At 37.1% G+C, this 23,361-nt stretch overlaps 1 protein-coding gene across 2 annotated transcripts in view; it reads left to right on the top strand.

The window, feature by feature from the left end:
* The window catches only part of FAM188A (family with sequence similarity 188, member A), a 142,606-nt gene that overhangs the window by 71,433 nt on the left and 47,812 nt on the right, over positions 1-23,361 (top strand). For both annotated transcript variants that reach the window (XM_014547986.1, XM_005876564.2), the window contains 2 exons: positions 7,454-7,524; positions 12,436-12,516. In XM_014547986.1, the coding sequence (XP_014403472.1) occupies positions 7,454-7,524; positions 12,436-12,516 (152 nt within the window). The remainder of the gene's footprint in view (positions 1-7,453; positions 7,525-12,435; positions 12,517-23,361) is intronic.

Below are 23,361 nucleotides of genomic sequence, written 5' to 3'. Positions count from 1 at the left end.
AAAAAAGAGCGAAAAGAGAGAATGAAGTAGAAGCGGGGAAGAGACTATTTGTATGAGGAGCAAACTCCAATAGGACTGCCACTAATCCCAACAAATTCCAGCAACAGATCCCTGGAGATGATTGCAAACTACAAACCACCAATAATATCAAGAGGGGCAAGGGAAAATAGAAGCACGAAAATAACTGGGGGCGGGGGGGGGGAACCAGCAGAAAAAAATAAATAAAAAGAAAAAGGAAAACAACCTCACAACCAGTCCTAAAAATGAAAAAGAAAAAACACAAAACAAAACAAACAAATAAAAAAAAAAACCCCAATACATTCAACAATCAAGCAAACAGCAAGAAAACAATAGAAAGATAAGAGAAAAAAATGTTTGGATAGTGAAGAAGGATAAGGGATAGGTGTATAAGGCTTTAGAGCAGTGTATTGGAAATAGGATATATAAGTAGGGTGAAATTAGACAGGGGGTAAAAAGACGGAATAGGGAAAGTCTAAAGCAGGAATAGGGTAAGAGAAACAGGACACCATAAGGGGAAAAGTGAGGAAGAGGGTTTTAGCAAAGAGGTGAAATTGAGATAGGGAAATTAAGAACGATGGAACGATGAAAATAGAATGGAGAACACTAATCCCAAAAGAAAATAAAGAGAAAATAAAATGGCACTTTAAAAAATGGTAAAATGGTAGCAGTAATAATACTGGTTAAAAATAAAAATGTAGTAATTGAAAGGGTAAAATCAGGTATTGGAAAAAGAAGAAAAAGAAAAAAAAATTGGTTCCTTAGTAAAAAGGCGAAAAAAAGAGAAAAAGAAAAAGAAAAAAATTTGCAGTAGTGATGGTCTTTCGGTTCTTCTACTCTTCAGCCTGGCTCACCTTAGTCCTGCCAGGTATTCAGGAGAGTGTTGAATTTCCCTGCGATACACTGTTCCTCCGTGTTGTAAATCACAGTCCTGATTTTAAAGCAGGCCGTATTTGTGATCCAGTCTGCCTTAATTTGTATTCACCTAAGAGTCAGTTTGTGGCTCAGCCTCTGGGTGGCAGTTTTTTTGGGTTGGCCTCTGAGGCTATAAGGCTTCTCTATCCAGCAATAAGGGTTTATATTCTCTATTGCACTTAAAAACTGGTTTGGGGAGTTCAACTTCCCAGAGCTGGTTTTTTAATCGTTACCCTGCTCTCTCATTTCAGTCTTAATGCACCTTCTTCACCTCTCTAGTTGTGTAACTTCTTCCACTCAGCCAGCCTTCCCGCGGTTCTGGGTGGTAGTTGTTCTGCCATTTAATTGTGGTATTGATGTGGCTGTGAGAGGTAGCAAGTACAGGTGCTTACCTATGCTGCCATCTTGCTTCTCTGCAACCTGACTTCTTGGTAATCCAAGCAACCAGTAAGTGGGTTTAAAAAGCTCCGCACTTTCAGAAATTGGTTTCACAAGAGTCGTGGCTCAAACTGCATGTACTTTGCCTGTTTGATAGGCGATAACTAAGCCTTTCTTATTATTTTATTGCAGCTATTCTAATGTTCTTATAAAAGAAGTATTTTTTATTAAAAAAATTTTTTTTGATCCTCACCTAAGGATATGTTTATTAATTTTTGAGAGAGAGGCGGAGGGTGGGGGGGGGGAGAGAGAAACATCAATGTGAGAATCATCAGTCAAACCTGCAACCTATGTATGTGCCCTCACCAGGAATGCAGCCTTTTGGTGTATAGGACGACACCGCAACTAACTGAGCCACCTGGCCAGCCTTTAAACATTTTTTTAAACTACAGATTCTTTACTTACTTGAGGACCCTACATAGTTTCATCCCAGCTAATTTTTTTTCAGCCATCATGAACCTATACTTGAACAAAATCATGCTATTTGCTTTAATGTCTTTGTTCATGCTACTCCTTGTACCTAAAGACCTAAATCCCTCCCATCTATCTATGTCTGTCCAACCCTTTTTTGCCCATGTCATATGCTGTCCCTTCCAAGGAAATCTTCCTCATTCTCAGAGCTAAAAGGGATCTCTCTTACCTCTGAGCATCATGTTCAACATTGTAACCAACTATTGTTATTTGGGTAGGGTGATTTTTTAAAATTAAGAATATTTAACATAAGATCTACCATTTTAATGAAATTTTAAGTTAAGATGCAGTATAATGATAGATAAGAGCTTTTGCAACTGATCTCTAGACTTATTCCTCTTACATAATTGGAACTTTGTATGTGTTGAATAGCAACACCCCATTTCCTCCTCCTCCCAGGTGCCTGCAACCATAACTCTATGCTGCTATGAGTTTGACTACAGTATTTTAGATACCTCATGTAAGTGGAATAATGTAGCATTTCTCCTATGATGAGCATATTTCATTAAGTATAATGTCTTCAAGGTTTATCTATGTTGCCACATAGGGTAGGATTTTCTTCTTTTGTAGACCTGAACAACATTCCATATCATGTATATGCCACAATTTCTTTATCCATTCATTCGTAACTGGATATTTAGGTTATTTCAACATCTTGGCTACTGTGAATAAATAGTATTGCAATGAGCATGGGAGTGCAGGTATCTCTTTGAGATCTTGATTTCAATTTCTTTGGATTAAATACCCAAAAGTAGAATTGATGAGTCACATGGTAGTTCTTTTTTTAATTTTTTTGAGGAACCTCCATACTGTTTTCCATAGCTGTACCATTTTGCATTCCCACCAACAGTCCACAAGGGTTCCAATTTTTACACATATTCATCATTTTTTTAATAGTGTTCATTCTAACGGATATAAAGTGATATCTCATTGGGTTTTGATACTGCATTTCCCTGATGATTAGTGATGTTGAACATCTTTTCACATACTGTTGGCCATTTCCATGTATTCTTTGGAGAAGGTTTATTTAAGTTCTTTGCCCAGTTTTTAATTGGATTATTTGGTTTTTTTGGTAACTGGGTTGTAAAAAGAGTTCCTTTTATATTTTGAATATTAACTCCTTATTAGATATGTGGTTTGCAAAGAGAGTCTTGTCGTCTTTTTCTCCATATTCCTACACTATACTTTAGCATTTTTTTTTCAGTACTTGGCACTCAAGGTGTGTTTATTAAATAAATTTAAAGCAGCTACCTGGTTTACAGTCAGCATCAAATTTGAAAAGCCCAAGTGGAACTTCTATAGACACTCTATGACAGCAGTGATAGTTGAGAATGGAGGAGAACACTATAAAAAACCAAACTTGGGAAAATAAAATTCTGCATGTATTTACAGTCTCATGGACTGAAGCAAATAAGGGTTGATAGTGACTGATAATGATTAATCTTAAATGCTAGGCTGAGAAAAAAAAATTAGGCCCAGCTCTTATGGCTTAGTGGTTGAGCATTGACCTATGAACCAGGTCATGGTTCGATTCCCAGTCAGGGCACATGCCCAGGTTGTGGGCTCAATTCCCAGTGTGAGGCATGCAGTAGGTAACCGATCAGTGATTCTCTCTCATCATTGATATTTCTATCTCTCTCTCCCTTTCCCTTCCTCTCTGAAATCTAATATATGTATATATGTAAGTGGTTAAAAAAATTAGAAAACCCTAAAATATGACATAATTATTAGAATTTTCTACAAATGTAAATAAACTTTTAGACTTATTGAGAAAAGTCTCATAAATAAGGGACTATTATATCATTGCTCTAATTAAAAATTTGTACAATAATAAATATTCTTTTTTAAATTGAGTTTATTGGGTGACATTAGTTAATAAAATTATATAGGTTTCAGCCCTGTGTTGCTCAGTGGTTGAGTGTTGACCCAGGAACCAAGAGGTCGCTGTTTTGATTCCTGATCAGGGCACATGAAGGGGTTACAGGCTCTATCCCCAGTAGGGGGAGTTCAGGAGGCAGCTGTTCGATGATGTTTCTCTCTCACAGATGTTTCTATCTCTCTATCCCTCTCCCTTCCCCTCTCTCTACAAATCAATTAAAACACATATTTAAAAATTATATAGCTTTCAGGTGTACAATTCTGTAATACATCATCTGTATATTGTACTGTGTGTTCACCACCTCAAGTCATGTCTCCTTCCATCTCTGTTTATCTCCCCTTTACACTCTTTGCCTCCCCTCAGCCCCCTTTCCCTCTGGTAATCACTATACTCTTGTCTGGGTCTGTGAGGTTTTTTTTTGGTGACTTATTTTTTTTTTAATCCCTTCACCTTTTTCACCCAGCCTTCCAAACCCCCTCCCCTCTGACAGTTAACAGTCTGTCCTCTGTATCTATGAATCTGTTTCTATTTTGTTTATTAGTTTATTTTGTTCATTAGATTCCACATATAAATGAAATCATATGGTACTTGTCTTTCTCTGACTGGATTATTTCTCTTAGCATAATACTCTATAGGTCCACCCATGCTGTCTGAAAGGGTAAGATTTTCTTCTTTCTGTGGCCAAGTAGTATTCCTATGTATAAATGTACCACAGCTTTTTTATTCATTCATCTACTGGTGGACACTTGGGCTGCTACCAAATCTTGGCTATCCTATATAACAAAAGCCTAATATGCAAATTGTCCCCTCGGGCAGGAGTTCGACTGACCAGGAATTCAACCAGGGGGCGGGGCTGGCCGGTCAACCTCCCACGTCCCCTCCCCCTGGCTGACCCGGCCTGTTGGCTCCATTGGGGCAGGCTGGCCGAATCCCACCCGTGCATGAATTTGTGCACTTGGCCTCTAGTTGTAAATAATGCTGCAGTGAACATAAGTGTGTATATATTCTTTTGAATTAGTGTTTCGGGTTTTTTTTTTTTTTCATATATATCCTCAGAAGTAGATTTGCTGGATTATAAGGCAGTTCCATTTTTAATTTTTTGAGGTAACTCCATACTGCTTTCCCCAGTGGCTGCACTAGTCTGCTTTCCTACCAACAGTGCACAAGGGCTCCCTTTTTTCCATATTCTTGCCAACACTTATTTGTTGACTTATTGATGATATCCATTCTGACAAGTATGAGGTGATATCTCATTGTGGTTTTAATTTGCATCTCTCTGATGATTAGTGACATTGAGCATCTTTTCATATAATAATAAATATTCTTGATTTACTTTAGCTATCTAAAGCAGGTAAATATTATATATTTTGTTTAAGGAAACAAAATTAGTACATTTTTAAAATAATACTGTCCAGACTACATGCTTAAACATGTGATTGCTGACCTAATATGAATATTTTTTTATTCAAGAACTATGAACTGCTACTTTGTTGTATAGAGTATCCTGACATTATTATAAATATACTATTCTAGATATTTGTTTAAAATTCCAAGAAAAAAGATGATGTAGTAGCTAATCGTAACACTAGGTGGTGGTAACTGATTTTAGAAATTAAAGCGTGAAATGTTTCCAACATACGTATATTTTTTTGAACTTGAAACATTTAGTGCTGCTTACATTTCAGAAGGAAAGGAGGGGAAAATATGCCAGGCTATACAATACCATTTCTACCTGTTTGGGCTCCTCATCTCTCCATCTTTTTCCTTTGAATGCTATAATCCAATGCTTCTCAAATTTGTTGGTCTCATGCCCTTTACACTCTTAAAAATTACTGAGCATCCTAAAGAGCTTTCACTAATGTGGATCATAAGTAAATAATGATTAGTGTTTTTTTCTTGTTAGAAATTAAGACTGAGAAATTTAAAAAGACATTAATTCATTTAAAAATAACAGTAACACACCTAATACTTATTAATATAACTATTTTTGACAAAAAATAACCAATTTCCAAAACAAAAAATAATAAGAAGAATTACTTTGTTTTAAAAATTTTAAATCTCTTTAATGTCCAGGTTATTAATAGATAGCTGGATTTCTATATTTGTTTACAGATTCAATCTTTTGGAATATAACATATCATTTAGTCTCTGGAAAATTTCACTCCATATTCGTGAGAGTATAAGAATAAAAAAGGCAACTAATGGCTTTGTATGAAAATCACTTAAATTTCACATAGTCTCTCAAAGGGTCTTGTGGACCCCGAAGAATCCAAAACTACAATATGAGGACTATTGCTCTACCTCCTCCATGCCTGTAAGATGTTAATGAAGACATGCAAACTATATGCATACGTACTTTGTATTAACTTTGAATTTACAAATACTGAAGTTTAAACTACCAGTTTTTGGCTTATCCCATCTGTATGCTGTACTTAAGGATATATTTACAACAGAAATGACTGAGTAGATATTATCACATTAATTGATAAGAAAAACGTAATTTCCTAATAGAAAAAAGGACAAAAGATGACCATAGTTGAAAGATGCAAATATACATTATGTTCATAGGACATAATTTTTAACCAGAAAAAATACTTATTAGAATACATATGGCCCTAAATTATTACCAGAGTTCGATTCAATGTATATTAGCTGAAATCTGTAATCTGCGAAGACTTTGATATCATCACAGTTACACCTCTGTTGTGAAGTAATCGCTTGTCTCTTCATTCTCTATGCTTTGTCTGTTCTTCCTGATCTGCATCCACAACATCAACCCTTGTCTCTATGCTAATGATTCCCAACACTGTGTCCAAACCAACCTGACCTCTCTTCCCTGTGTTCCCCAGCCTTACTTCCAGTTGTGTATCTCTAGGTAAAAGTCCTAAAGGTTCCTCAGTCCCAGGTTACATAAAACCAAACTCATGTTCTCCCTTCAGATCACTCTAGCACCTATTCCTCCTTAATTCTCTCTTTTAGTTAATCACCGTTTATCAGATTCCTCAGGCTGGAAACCTTTGACAATTTTTTCACCCCTTAAATACACTGATTTTTCATGTCTCTTTGCTGTTTGCTCTGCCTTGAATTTTCTTCTTATCTTAACCTGGAAAATGACTACATATACTTAGATCTCAAACGTTACCACTTCTGTAACACAATTAGCAGATGTTCTTATATCACTATAAGTGTGTGTTTGGGTAAACAGAGAGAGAGAAAGCACACATTGTTTTTTCATCTCTCTCCCTTGATAAATTATTAGCTTTGTAAGGTAGGTACTGTGTTCTATTCATCTTTATTTCCCCAGTCTTTAGCACACTTCGTAGGTTTATTTATAGGAGAGAGAGAATGGTATCAGTTGTCCATGTTTCAAGTATTGTGCAGGTAGTTCACTGCTGCCCATGTTAAATGTTACAAATTATGATTAGCATATCTTTTCCAATAATTCCTTAGTTTCAGGGGGAAATGCCTCCATTATAAAAGTTAACACTGAGTATAAAGTTTCATAAATACATTTAATATACATCTGAAGTATCACAAACCTGATCTAATGGTATTTATAATGAGTAGTACTATAATTATGACTTGATGTTAACTCTTAACAATAAAAATGTGCTAGGTTTAAGTATAATTTGGGGTAAAAGTTTTGGTATAGAATATATCTATACATACATATTTCCATGTAAGTACTTTTCAGATTTATGTATACTAATACATGCTAACTTCTGTTTGCAGAACTTCTTGGTATACATGAACAAGCAGCTGTAGGGTTCTTAACCTTAATGGAAGCTTTAAGATACTGTAAGGTAAGTTGATTTTTAAGGTACTTTGAATGGTCTTTATTCACATGTTCACTGTTGTGGATAGTATTTTTCTTCTCTGACAACATATTTTAGCTTACTAATGTTATTATATACTCTCATCAGATTATTGCTGGTCTTCCTTCCTAAACTGACAGGCGTATTAAGGGAAGAGTTAAGCTGGCTGATCAGGCAGAGTTTCCTAATTTTGAGGTTTGTTTCTTTTCGAGGGTGGTGGGAAGAACCCAGTATATTGTGGAAATAGAGACTTCTGTTGTTGAATATAAATATATTTTTTGGTAAACTGAGGGAAAAGGATGTGCTGTTTCTTCCTTACAACTAACGGTATACTTCACTAAACAACTGGTAGTACTTTATTGGGCAAAGAAAAAGAACCTGCTGAATGCTGAAATTCTAACTTCTGATTGTTCCATCTGAAAATGATTTCACACTGACAAAGCAGAAATCCAAGCATTTAATAGAATTAAACTCCTTAACACATATGTGAAAATTAGGAACTGCCATGAAACTTCATTTATTAATATATATTTTATTGCTTTCCTACACAATCTGAAATAACTATTGGCTGTTCCAATGGTCTTAAATCATTAGTGATTTGCAGTTAAGGTGTCCTCATTTTGGAGGAAGAAAGAAGACAATGTTATTTTTTACTTCTGAATGGTGGTTCCATGGCAGTGGTTCTGGTGGTGGTGATTAGTTTTAGTAACAGTGTCTTGTGCCCTTCCTTCCTTCCCTTTTTTTTTTTTTTTTTTTTTTTTTTTAGCCAGACAGCATTCCTCTTTCATGACAGTCCTTGGACAGGGGTGATACGGCCATAAAAATCAAACAGGTTTCATCCAGCTCTTATTCATTTTAGTTATCGTAAGGTTAAACTGTAGCAGTTCTTCTTTTTAGTGACTTTAATTATACAAGCTAAAATTATTCTGAGTTTGCCTGGCAACCAAAGAATGAAATTCCATCTTCTCCTAGCTTGTGCACGCACACATACACACAAAACAGGAACTGCCATGAAACCTTCATTTATTCGTATATATTTCATTGCTGTATAGAGGTGATACATATATTAATTAGCTTGATTGTAGTGATATTTACACAATATATACATATATCAAAACATTAAGTTGTACACCTTAAATATATACAATTTTTATGTCAATGATATTTTAATAAAGCAGTTTTGTAAAAAGTGTGTGTGCGCGTGCACGCACATGTTGCAGGAGGTCAGGGTCTGGAGATGATCTAGTTTGACATTTTCACTGTGTGGCCTGTAAGGCCCTGATGGTCTGGATCCTGTCTGCCCTTCCAGAGCTGCATCGCTCCCTCCATTGCTGTGTCCGGCCATGCTGGTCTCCTGTTGTTTCTTAAACAGGCCAAGCCCTTTCCTGCCTGACAAGCCTTCATATTTGCTATCATTTCTGCCAGAAATATTCTACTCTCCCCTTCAGGTCCTACTTCAAATGGTGCCTCAAAGACCCTTTCCTTGATCATCCCCTCAGTGAATCATCCCAACATGATTTCATAGGAATAATCACTCTGTACTTACTTTTTTTATAATTTTGAATTTGTTTTTTTTTGTCATCCCTAATGGAATATAGACTCTTTGAAGGCAAGCAGGCACATTGTTTCTGGGTAGATAGTAGGTGCTCAATAAATATTGTTGCATGAATGAGTGGAAAATTGCACTATAACTGTAGGCTTTACTAAATGTGTGCTTTAGCTTTGCTTTAACTGTTAGGCACAACAGAGCAATGTCTGTTCCTCCAGGACTTTAGTAGAAAGTTAACAGCTGCTGTGTGTTCTCTTGTTATTCTCTAGTATTCTAGCAGCAACTATGGTGTTATATAAGATTTAAAGGTGTTTTTTTTTAGTGGCAGGACACAACATATTGACACTCAGATAGAGGAAAGGCAGATCTGTTAGTTACTGACAGCTCCTAACTAGAGCTGGGCCACATAGGGGTTACACCTGGGAACAGGCCAACAGCAAGCTTATGTGTGGGAATTGAGGGTAGAATTAGCTAGGTCTCATGGGCTCAGTGTGGACTGGCTAATTTGAATTGTTTCCATGAGCTCAGGGGCTTAAGGGCTGTCCCTGGTCGTGTTGTTCCTGGTTCCAGGGCCATTAGGGCAATGCATAATGACCTGGAGTGTGAGAGACTTCTAGGGAAAGTGGTTGGGGTTTGGACTTACTCAGCAGTCTTTTTTAAGGGAATTGACCAGCCTCAAGCCAGGGCCTCAAAACTGAGTCAAGACAGAATTTTAAAAAACCCACAAAACTCTATTACATGGAGCTGTTTATATGTATATACTGTAAGTTTCATTCTCACAATCTATATACATTTACTTTGTACCAGATGTTTAGAAAAATGACATTAAGGAAATATTTGTGTTTGTATTAGTTTTGTGAATCTGAGCATTTTCCTGTTTGGTAGTGTAGTAAATTGCTCTTTAGAAATGAAATTAACATTTTCATGTCAATTTAACCATATATGTTTATTAACACAAATAAAACGGTATTTCTCTCTTCTCCCCCTTTCTTTCTGTGTATATATATACACATGCATGTGAACAAAGAAGGTGACCCAGTGCTTTTGACTATGCCCTTTAAAAAAAACAGATATATAACTCACATAACATAAAATTAACTATTTTAAAGTGTATAATTCAATAGTTTTTATGTATTTATTTTATGTATTTATGTATGTTATGTATTTATAAGTTAATGGAGAGTTCCACTTTTTGGTTGTTATGAATAATACTGCTATGGACATTCATGCATAAGTTTTTGTGAACATGTTTTCATTTCTCTTGAGTATATACCCAGGAATGAAATTGCCTGGTCATATGGTAATTATATGCTTAACTTTTTGAGGAACCGTCAAACTGTTTTCCAAAGTAGTTGCATTATTTATTCACTCTTGATTGATTTTTTATTATTAGAAAACACTTCATGAGTTCAGCCTTTATTTGCCTTTTGATCCTACTGTGTGTAATCTTACCCACACTTTTTACTTCTATGATGATTAACTGTATGCGCACGCACGCACACTTTTTTTTTTTTAATCTTCACCCAAGGATATGTTTTTTTTTTTAGTTTTTTTTTTTTTTTTATCAATTCTACAGAGAGAGGAAGGGAGGTGGGGGGAGAGAGAGAGACAGAAACATCCATATGAGAGAGAAATGTCGATTGATTGTCTCCCGTATGTGCCCCAACCAGGGGATCGAACCCGAAACCTAGATATGTGCCCTGATCAGGAATTGAATCCTGCACCCATTGGTGTATGGAACGACATTCAACCAACTGAGCCACACTGGCCAGGGTACACACTTTTTCTAAGAAAGAAACTAAACTGACCAATCTCAGAGGGAAGGTAGGGGTGGAGGAGTGGGTGGGGAGAGATTAATCAGGGAACACATATGTGCATATATGCATAGCCCCTGGACACAGATAATAGTTTGGTGAAGGCCTGGGCGGGGAGGGAGTTCAGGGTCGAGAGGGTTCATAGAGGAAAGAAAGGGGGACATCTGTAATACTTTCAACAGTAAAGATAAATTAAAAAATAGTTAAAAGAAACTAAACAACCTCTAAACTTTTCACAAGAGGCAGCGTGATGGAATGGAAAACCACCACATTAGGAGTCAGCAAACCCGAGTCTTAGTTCCAGCTCATACTTGTTAGCTGTTTGTATTCCAACAGGGCACTGATCCCATGTATTCCTCTGTGTCCTTATGTAAAATTGAAGGACTTGTACTGCACACCTCTGAAGTGCCTTCTACTCTGACCCAGTGATCAGAGCTTTTCCTTTTTCTTTGTCCTTTGGCTGTTATTCTCTGTTGTTCCCAAACTGCCCTTTACGCGACTGGTTCATCATTGCCATTGGCACATCCAACGCATCCCTTGCATTATAGGACAACAGAGAATAAATTCTATCCCTCCTAGTGATAAGAATAAATTTTGAAGGGCCCTGGTGGTGCCTGAAAGCAGGGTGTCATATCAGGGCTGTTTGTAATTAGGAAGAATAGTTGGCCCTGACTGCTGCAAGTAGCCACTTGGAATTTCCCATTTCTAGGGAGTCTGTGTGAGAAAAGAAAATTCAGCACATTTGATTGGTAAAGTTAGTTGTTTTTAAGTAAAAATCTTTGTCCTCATAAGAGTGTGGAACTGATTGATGTGGATGTGGTTGGATTTCACAAGTCTATTATTTTCTCAGTCACACAAAAAATGATATTTCCAAATTTTTGGAACTGCAGTGTTTAGAGATTAATTATATAACCCTGAAGCCAGGTTATAGGTTTAACTCTATATACATTTTAAAGAGACTGCATATTGTAAACCTTTGAACTTAACTCCTACCATGAAGAGTCAAATGATAGGATTCTTTTATATACTTAAATGTTTTACATATTTTGCTTTAGAGAGATTATTATGTTACCCTAGGTTCTTTGAAGACAGGATGTTCTTAAGACTTTTTCCCTTATTTATTCATAAATCTACTCATTTGTTCATTTATAATGATTTTCCTGATCAAATTATTGTGATCAAGTGTATGGTTTTTGGGTTTTGAGATACCAAGCTGACATTCTAGAAGTGGCCATGCTATCTAGGAACTTTAGTAAAACCTGAGAATGATGCTTAGGGTTAAACTATTGGTTCTGGCTGTGTTAAGTCTGTGTTGTTGTTCTGTGTAAAGGCATAACATAAGCTTAGCCCTGATAGTCTTTATAACATTGACTTTATATTCATTGGTAATGACCTTTATGGGTAAGGCATTCTGGCACAGTATTATTCCATTTAAATATGAATTGGACACCCTGGTTATGTTTCAGATATTCATGGGCATGTAATAGGCAGTATAAAATTTTCATTTGTTTGTTTATTTTGCTACATTTGTTCTAGGTTGGTTCTTACTTGAAATCTCCAAAATTCCCTATTTGGATTGTTGGCAGTGAAACTCACCTCACCGTATTTTTTGCCAAGGTATGCTTACAGTAGGATTTTTTTTTTTTAAGTATGACATCAGACAAAGAAGTAATATAGGTTATATTTAGTATGGATCTTTGTGCAAACATCAGTGTATTCCCACTAACAAACGGATTGTTCCAAAATCTAAAATATTAACACAAAAGAATGTATTGTTGTACTGCTCCAGTTTTGGAATTTCAATAAAATCTGTCATGACTCAGTTATAACTTCTTTACCTTTGCTGACTTTAGTGCTTTGCCTTTTTTGCTTTTCTTGTTTTTATATATTTTTTGTTGTTGTTTGTCTGTTTTTTAAGGGATCACTTTTGTTACGATAAAGTTTTGGATTGTTCTTTTGCAGAAAAGATTAAACTTTCACATGATATACAATAATTTTAGTTATAATATGTCTTAGGAAAATATTTTAAAATTTATTAATAGTTGAATGGTTTGAAAAGTACTCTTTTAAAATGGAATATTTCCTATAGTTTTAATGTATATATGGTTACAATATTGAAATAAGTCAAATGTATTTGAACATGTTTATTTTAAAATTCTGACAACAAAGCCTTTTCTAAATCCTAGCCTTTAACAATGTTTTTTCTACAATTGAGTGGTTCAGTGCTTTGGAGTCAGACAGCTTTTGTTTTGAATCCTAGCTGTTCCACTTCCTAACATTGCTCTCAGCCCCTTTTCTTATATTTAAAATGGGGATTAAGAATAGTACCTGGCTCTTAGAGTTATTATCAGGCTTAATATAAAATATTTAGCAATACTATTACAAGTTAAATGTTCAGTAAGTCTTAGCTGTCATCGTCATTTTCATTCTATAAACATTTACTAAACCTTTCTGGTATTCCTAGAGAGAGTTGCTAGACGTTGGCCTGAAAGGGAAAAGATATAATTGTGTTTTTGAGGTTTTTTAATTTGAGTGCGCTTTTTATTACTCCATGTTTTTTTTCAGCTTGTACTTGCTAATATAAGTTTATTTATATCTGTAAGAATTATGAATAGCATAAATTATAGCAAAGACTGAAATGACAATGCTGAATTTTGTGGGTCTATTTTCTTATTTATTCCTATATTTACTTTTATTGTGCTGGTAAAAGTCCAGCTGTGGATTTAGAGAAAGTTATATATACTTACCTTTTTTTTAAACAGGGAAAGCTATAAAATACAAGTTAAAGTACAGACTCGTATGTTACATTTAGTCTGAAAGCTTTTGCTGTTTGTTTCCCTCTTAAAAGTGGAGAGGAAGAAGTTAAAAGCATCATTTAAACTATAGAAACTGAGCAACTTCTAATTCCTGAATGAGTCCATTTGACTAATTTTTGTATTAAGTGTTATAAATTTCCAGATAAGAAAATCAAATTTTCAAGCCAATTATTTTATCTCCAACCCTATTCTTTAGCATTAAGAAAACTAATAAATTCTGTGAAACTTTGTTTCAAATGTAAAAGATAATAATATGAAAATATTTTAAATCTTAAATTTTATGATTGATATTTAAGAAACTAGAGGCCCAGTGCATGAAATTCATGCACGGGTAGGGTCCTTAGCGGCTGCCGGCTGTTGGCCAGGGCCTCCCTTCCCCCGGCTGCCAGCCAGGGCCTCCCATCACACCCTCGTTGGCCTGGCGCCGCCTGCTCACCTGCTCTACCATCCCGCCGTGGTCCCGCTTTCGTTGGGGCCCATCTAGGCCAGCAGCGCCTCTACTGCTGCCTACTGCTGCCCACTGCTGCCAACGCCACATTGCTGATGCCTACTATGTTTCATGCCGTCCCCTGGTGGTCAGCGCACGTCTAACTCCCGGTTGGTTGAATTCCCGCCTGTAGGAGCAATTTACATATTAGCCTTTTATTATATAGGATGATTCTATTGTCAAAACAGCAGAAGACAGAAGGTTAATACAAGGAATAGTGTTAATTCAGCTATGTAAATATGCAGGCATTTTGTATTCAAGCCATAATAATATATCCTAGTTTTAGAAGATTAGGAATGTTTCCTTGAAAAACAGGTGTTTAAAATGAGCACTGAGGCATCTGATTAAACTATGGGAAGAGGGAAAAAAGAACTTTCCCTATATGGGAAGTATTTGGAGCAAACAGCTGCAGAAAGATGGAGTACTAGTATGGTGTGAATAAAGAAGAGCTGGGGCACTAAGCATTCAGGGGGACAGGTGAAAGATGAGGCTGCAAAAGTAGGCAGGCCCTGCAACTCTATTCTAAGAGTAATGATAGCCCCTAGATTTTTCAAAAATTGGTGGGGGGAATAGGTTGGGAGTAGATGGGAAGGAAGGGAATGGTTTTAAATTTGCATTTTGGAAAGGTCACTCTGGCTAATTCTGGAAAACAGACATATTGAAGGATAACTTAGAGTGGGTAAACAAGACTTCTTTAGTTTTTGAGGTAAGCAAAGAATATGGTAATGTTGGTAGAGATGGATAGAAGCACATACATTTGAGAGACTTAATTGAGTTAAACTGACAAGATTTGGTGATAGATTGCATTGGAGAGATAAGAGTTAGAGAGGTCTCATGACCTGTGTTTTTACTGATTAGATCTTCAAGCCTCAGAAAGAACTCAGTAGCTTTGCTATTGTAGGATGTACCCATGATTTATTCTTCTTTGGGCACACCGACCAGGTCAAGAGGAAAGATTGAGATACTACAGTTTGGAAATAGTTCAGCCAAATAATCCCTACAGTGAGGTTTACAAGTCCTGCTCACAAAGAAAATGCCTTTTAGTTTCTCAAATATTAGCAGAACACCAAGGGTCACCAGACATTTGAGGAATGCTTCCATGAAAAACAGAGTCAGAACAAATAGGGGAAAATGAACTCAAAAAGAATGTAGATATTGTAGGACAGTGCAGGGATCAAATGAAAACTTAAAAAAACCCCACAAAAAACCCTAGGAGACGTTAATATATCCATAAAACTATGGAGGCTCTGAGAAAAAAAAATTAAGAAAAAAGAGAAACTGAAAATTTACTGAAAGAATCGGAAGACAAATTAGAGAAATCTCCCTCTAGCTCGTTGCAATAGTTTCTAACTGATAACCATGCTGTTGCCCTTTTTGGAGGCTTTAGTATCTTCTCATTTCAGCAATTAAAATGACCCCAAAACTTTATGTCACTGTTCTGCTCAAAACCTGATATTAGTTCCCCTTTTACTAAGAATTAAAGCAGAGTTCTTGGAATAACCTACTAGTCCTTCCCTCACCTCATTGGATTCCCTATTTCCTCTCTATTCTTATTTCCTATTACTTCTCCACATACTAGCTTTCTTGGCCACACTGGCCTTTCCTCTGCCTCAAAAACGAGGCAATGTCCACTTTGCTTAAAATGATCTTGCCTCAGATGTTTGTATAAAAGATTCCTTCCTTTGGGTCAATAATCTAATGTCACCTCGTTAGTGAGGCCTTCCCTGCCCATCTTTCCAAAAATTTTAACCCCCTTGTTCTGGCTGAGTGGCTCAGTTGGTTGGAGCATCGTCCTATACATCAAGAGGTTGTGGGTTCTATTCCCAGTCAGGGCACATACCTAGGTTACAGATGGGATCCCTGGTCGGGGCGTGTATGGGAGGCAACAGATCAATCTTTCTCATACAGATGTTTCTCCCTCCCCTCCCCCTCTCCTTCTCTTTCTTTCTCTCTCTAGTATGTATTTTAAAAATTGAGTTGAAATTCTCATAAAATTAACTTTTTTCACATGAACAGTTTAGTGACTTTTAGTATATTCACAGTATTGTGTAACCACCTCCTGTATCTACATTCTCATCCAAAACATTCTCATCACCCTAAAATAATAACCCATATCCATTAAGCAGTTACTTCCTATTTCCGCTCTGGAGCCCCAGCAACTACCAATTTGCTTTTAATCTCTATGAATTTACCTCTACTGGATATTTTATATAAGTATAATCATAAAATATGTGACCTTTGTGTCTGGATTCTTTCATTGAGTATGTTTTTGTGGTTCATCCTCATTGTAGCATGTATCAGTACTTCATTCCTTTCATGGCTGAATGATACTCCATTCTATGCATACTGGAGGCCCGATGCACGAAATTCATGCAAGAGTAGGCCTTCCTCCTTCTTGGTGCTGCCAGCACCGGCTTCCCTCTGGCACTCGGGACCCAGACTACCCTCCCGCTGCCGGCAGGCACCTGGGACCCGGGCTTCCCTTGCAGCCCCGGCTTCGTCTGGAAGGTCGTCTGGAAAGATGTCCGGTCAAATTAGCATATTATGCTTTTATTATTATAGATAACACAATTTATTTGTCCATTCATCAATTAGTGGACATTTGGTTTGTTTTCACCTTTTGACTATTGTGATTGTGCTGCTGTGAACATTCCTACACAAGCACATGCTTGAGTCCCAGTTTTGAGTTCTTTTGAGTATATACCTAGAACTGGAAATGCTGGGTCATATGGCAATTCTGGGTTTTACTTTTTTGAAGAACCACCAAACTGTCTCAGCAGCTGTATCATTTCACATTCCCACCAGCAATATGCAAGGGTTCCAAGTTTTCCACATCTTTGCTAACACTATTATTACTAGAGGCCCAGTGCACAAAATTCGTGCACTCAGCGGGGGGTGGTTCCTCAGCTTGGCCTGCACCCTCTTGCAGTCCAGGAGCCCTCGGGGGATGTCCGACTGATGGCTTAGGCCCATGGGGAGCGGTCTTAAGCCGGCAGTTGGTCATCCTTAGTGCTGCCGTGGAGGCAGGAGAGGCTCCCGCCACTGCTGCTACACTCGCCAGCCGTTAGCCCGGCTTCTGGCTGAGTGACGTTCCCTTTGTGGGAGCGCACTGACCACCAGGGGGCAGCTCCTGTGTCGAGCATCTGCCCTCTGGTGGTCAGTGTGCATCATAGTGACCGGTTCCGCCATCAGGCCAAAACCGGCTCTTCGACATTCCCCGAGGGGTCCCAGAGGGTGCAGGCCAGGTCGAGGGACCCCACAAGTGCACAGTTGGGGTCGGGAGGGACATGGGAGGTTGGCCAGCCGGGGAGGGGCCACAGGAGGGCTCCAGGGCATGTCTGGCCCATCTCGCTCAGCCCGATCGGCCGGACCCCAGCAGCAAGATAACCTACTGATTGGAGCGTCTGTCCCCTGGTGTTCAGTGCACGTCATAGTGACTGGTCGAATATCTGCCCCCTGGTGGTCAATGCATGTCATAGTGAGCAGTTGAGTGGCCTTAGCATATCATTAGCATACTATGCTTTGATTGGTTGAATGGCCAACTGGACGACCGGACACTTAGCATTTTAAGCTTTTATTAGGTAGGATGATTACTATTACCACCACCATCCTACTGCATGTTAAGTGGTCATTGTGGCTTTGACCACCTTGTTATATGCTTTTGGCCATTTCTGTATCATCTTTGGAGAACTAATCTATTCAGATTCTTTGCCCATTTTATAACTGGTTTGTTTGTCTTTTTGTTATTGAATTGTAGGGGTTTTTAATATATTCTGGAAAATATGCACATAGTATATATTTTGCTCATTTGTTTTATATGTTATCTGTGTGTCTCAGTAGGTAAGCTTTTGTATGTTTTATTTCTTTCTCTTTCCCAATGCCTAGAACAGTGCCAGGCAGTGTTAGTGCTCAGTAAGTCTTTGTTGAACAAATAAATTTCAGAAAGCACTGAGGAAAGATTTATCTCAACAAAAAATTTGATGTAACCATGTTTGTATTTAATAAAGGGGACAAGGGGCTTAATAGTACTAACTTGTTCTAGGACATAAGAATTCAGTAGATCAAGAAATAGCAGTTAATGCATGTAATATTCCTATCTGGAGGTAAAAACAGAAGAACTAATTTTTGCTCTTCTACCTAATCAACTTAAGCATACATACATACAGATTCTTTCTCCAGATTAATGAATAAAAACAAGTTTGATGAGTATCCTATATAATGAAAGGCTGATATGCAAATTGTCCCCTCAGGAGTTCTACCAACCAGGAGTTCCATCACTTGCTATGACGTACACTGACCACCAGGGGCCGGTGTGGAATGAAGGAAGGTCCTGGCCGGCAGCTGGAAGGCCCCGATCAGCTCTGATCACCGGCCAGGCCTAGGGACCCTACCTGTGTATGGATATTGTGCCCCGGGCCTCTAGTTTGTAAATAAGCAGTCATACTATATACTCTGTAATATTTAAGGTTTATGTTCATAGTTTGATGGTAAATAAAAAAATAGTTTCTATTTAATGAAATAACTTCTTACCTATCTGTTTTGTTTTTTTCTTTTGAGATGAACAGTTAACTTTCAGGACTCTATGTAACTATAAAAGAGTTGTTAGCTTCATGATTTTCAATTTGAGTGCCAAAATATTTACTTAATAAAGTTATTTCTTATTTGAGATGCCCAGTGGCTCAGGACTTAACTTTTCAATTTTATTGGAACCCTCTTCCTGACCCATGGAAACACACTGAACACATTTTGTAGGATTAGAAGAGGTTTTTCACAATTCAGCTTTATTTGAAAATGAATGATAAAAATAAATTTAATAATAAAATTTTATGGACAGGTTGTAAAACTTCAGTCATCTATAACCATCTTCTTTATCTTACCTTCTTTAAGTGTTTAAATTTAACTACCATGTTTTATAAATCATCTTAGTTTTCTATCTAACACAAAGTGATCTTTTCAGAGAGGAAGGGAGAGGGAGAGACAGATAGAAACATCAATGATGAAAGAGAATCATTAATTGGCTGCTTCCTGCATGCCCCACACTGGGGATCGAGCCCGCAACCTGGGCCTATGCCCTGACCAGAAATTGAACTTTGACTTTCTGGTTCATAGGTCAACACTCAACCACTGAGTCACGCCGGCTGGGCCAAAGTAATCTTATTTCTCATCACGTATCTGTATCTGTGAAACAACTAAACTGATATTGTACTCTTTGACATACGTATCTTAGGGATTATGGTTGAAAGAAATACTTGTAAGTTACTCTATGTAAATGGGAGTTTTATACTTATTATTGAGGGGAAATAGCACAGAATTTAACTACAGAGACCTTATAGGACGTCAGAGTTATCAAGCAGCAGGTGTCTCACAGAAACTTTTAAAAAGAGGATATGGGTGAGGTAAAAAGCAGTAGGTACATGAACCTGTTCAAAGAAGGGGAATTTTTTAAGCAGGCCATCTGAGCTATGGCAGAATAAAACTTCAGATCTGCACACTGGGAGGGAGAGTACCCTGTGAGCATGGGCAGTGTCTTCAGAAATTGTTCCATGGTGCTTTTGATGGGCTTAGTTAAAAACTTGCAAACCTACTGCATAGGTTAAAGGAATTATTTTGAGACAAAATGGTTAAAGCATCTAAAACCTGTATTTATCTTGTTTTAATTGCCTTCCCTTTTTTGTCTTAATTTGTTATATTTTGGTTTTAAGAATAAATTATTTGGGTCACTTTTGTAATTTCCTCTTGAATTGGAACTAATTATGAAATTAATTTTAATGCAAATTTAAGATGAGGGCTTTAAATTTTGAAAGTATAAATATGATATTAATAGTAATAGAATTATATGTATAAAGTGGTAGGCAAAATAGATTTGCCTTTTTTTTTATTATGCATTTGAATCAGTGTGGGGTGACAGCGGCTGATCCAATATGAAAATAGTTGGAACCTATCTATAGCATCTAGTTTCATCTTCCGAAGATCAGTGACTAATTTCCTTGGTAATCTGGTTCAGACTTTCTTTTGAAGTTGGGTAGATGAATTTTACACCCTTTTTTGTTCTCTTTTATGGTTATAAAAGAACTCTTTGTAAGTGTGTGCAGAGTGTCACCTTTGACCCTTCCTATGATAAAGCAGGTTTTCCTTTCAGGTAAGAACACATGAGAACACATTACTATTTAAATGCAAAAATATATAAAGAAACAGAATTTAAAGTGAAGGAGAAACAAAACATTTAACTGTTCCTTAGTGAGCTGACTGTTCTTACTGTGGTATCTGTTACTGGGAGTCTGAATAGAGTTCTTTTCTGTATTGCTCTTTGGTGTAACATTAGGAAGACTACTGCTAGTAAGTGTTAGAGATCTTTTTTTAGGTGTTTAAAAATCGGACACTTCTATTTTACCAGTAATACATTTTAAATAAAGTAAGCACAATTTTAAGGAAATGAAGTAGAATGATGCTTTATAGGTTTTACTTGATATAAAGAAAATTCACCTCTATCTTTGTTAGGTAAAAGTGAATTGGAATACAATTAAATTCACAGCTGGGCATTTTATAATAGAGTTTTCCTATATATTAACGCATGTTAGTTATTTATGTTAACTAAATTTTAGTTTGTTCATCTGTTTAGATTTCATGCCTTATCTACTACAAAAAATTAATTTAAGAAGCTAAAGTACTTGTTTTTATAGCTTAAATCATAAACTTGTCATGTGACTTTTAACACCTATCTTCAAACCTAAAATAGCAACTTCAGACAAAGGACCCTACTGTTAATCTTCTGTTATTTGAACTACTTGTAAAGTTTGGGTAGAAGTCTACATAGACTAACAATTTTCAATTATTTGAATTATTAAAAACCTGTGAATTTTTACCCACAAATTGTTTCCTAACTGCTTAGTAAACCATGATCAGATGTCTAGGATTATGCCAGTGATTATCATGATAAGACTTAAACTATTTTCATTTCTAATTATTATAATGAGAAAGCGTCAATATGTAGTATACTCTTGACTCCTTAAAGTGAAAACTAATTGCTTTTATTAATTGCTCTTTTCTACTATTCTGAGTGCTCTCATGCAGCTATTTCTGTATCTGGTTTTTATAAATTTTCTTTTTTCTTAGTTATCTCAATCATGTCAGTGATGTCAACCTGCTTACTGAAAGTAGTTTTTGCCTTTGAGTTTGTTTCTTATAGTTTTTTTGTTATAGTAGAACTCAAATAATTGTGTAAACAAGGTAAAATGTCACTGATAGAAGGGCCTAAGGGTGTTCTGTCTTGAGTAAAGTCTGTGAGTTTTAATTAGAATCAGTATTGATAAGTTCATACCTCTAGCACTCTTTCTATAATTGATAAAAATAATTGTAGCAAATAGAGTTGATTGCAGAATAGGGCAAAAGACCTCACATAATATATTTAATATATGATAGTAAGTGTTAACAGTTTATGATTTTATTTTTCTGTGCTTTTGTATATTTTATCCTCAGCCCAGAATGTGCTGATCAAAGTCCTGCTCAGCACTCATGGTCCAGCCTTGATATTTTTCATGTAATGACTGCTGATTCTCTTTCTCTCTTCTTGCTCCTATTCTTTCTTCCAGCTTCTTACCATCTTGTGTTCAGTGGTACTCCCTAACTCATCTGTTTTTCCACAGTACTAAGTATAGTAAACATTAGGCATTGTGCTAAGACTTTCAGCCATGGGCAAACTACGGCCGGCGGGCCGGATCCGGCCCATTTGAAATGAATAAAACTAAAAAAAAAAAGACCGTACCCTTTTATGTAATGATGTTTACTTTGAATTTATATTAGTTCACACAAACACTCCATCCATGCTTTTGTTCCGGCCCTTCGGTCCAGTTTAAGAACCCATTGTGGCCCTTGAGTCAAAAAGTTTGCCCACCCCTGTGCTAAGTACTTTTGAAATGCAGAGATTAATAATACATTGTAATAGCTTACTGTTTACATTTACTGAGTGCTTTCTGTGTGTCAGACTCTATGCTAAGCATTTTACATGCATTCCTCATTTAATCCTGAAAGCCACCCTCTGAGGTAAGTACTATTTCCATCTACATTTTATAGTTTGGTGCCAGTGAAAAATAACATCTCCAGTTATATACTAGTGAGTACTGTGGCCAAATTTTAAGCTCAAATCTTCTGACTCCTGAGCTTTTAATTATTTCTGTCCCTTAGGAAACAAGTCATTTTACTAGGGTGGAATAGAGACTGGAAGAGGGAAAGGTGGGTACAGAGGAGATAGATGATACTTGAATTAAAGGATATGGTAACTTTTAGGCTTGGAAAAAGATGAAGCAAAAAGATGAGAGATGTGGAATGTGAAAGTTCATACTACATGTGGAGAATAGTAATTGGTTCAGTATGGCTGAACCATATTGGTTGTGCTAGAAGATTAAGAGGGAAGCAGAGGTTGGGATCAGATATAGGACCAGATAAGATAATCATTTATTCCCAAACCATCTTCACTATACTATGTTTGTGTGTGCATCTTGATATGAAAGGCTAAACATGGATATTCAAGGTATGAATGTGAAGCATATTCATAGAAGTAGAAAACCATCTTAATGAACAGTAAGAACTTCCCTGTAATGCTATGATAAAACTTAAGAATATTAGAAATTTGAGGAGAAACCAAGATGGCGGCATATGTAAACACCTGAAATTGCTGCCTTGCACAACCACTTCAAAAATACAACTAAAAGACAAAACGGACATCATCCAGAACCACAGGAAGGCTGGCTGAGTGGAAATTCTACAACTAGAAGGAAAGAGAAAAGCACACTGAGACTCAGAGGAGGTGTGGAAGTAAAGTGCCAGAGGTACGGAGGCTCCCGCGGAAAGGGCTGGGAACTGAGGACGCGGTTGTCTTTTTCAATCGGGAGGGAGACACACGCTCCCGCTCTGAACTCCAGTTCCGGGCTAGTCTCTGGGGACCCAGACTCATACAGGGAGAAACTGGACTGTCTGGCATCGGGTGGAACTCAAGGACGGATTTCTCTCAGATGTGCTTGCAGCGATTACCGCGGGACACTGAGACCCGGGGCCTCTTAGGGCAGGGCTGAGGATCAGCCATAGCTGTTTGCTCCCCCAAGTTGATTCCCTGAGACCTCACCCAAGCTGTGCACAGAGGCTTTTGCATATGAAAGGCCTGGC

This window comes from Myotis brandtii, unplaced genomic scaffold (assembly GCF_000412655.1).
Source record: "Myotis brandtii unplaced genomic scaffold, ASM41265v1 scaffold49, whole genome shotgun sequence".
NCBI classification, from domain to species: domain Eukaryota; kingdom Metazoa; phylum Chordata; class Mammalia; order Chiroptera; family Vespertilionidae; genus Myotis; species Myotis brandtii.
The sequence above is the reverse complement of the archived record's forward strand: the minus strand, read 5'-3'. Positions and strand labels throughout refer to the sequence as shown.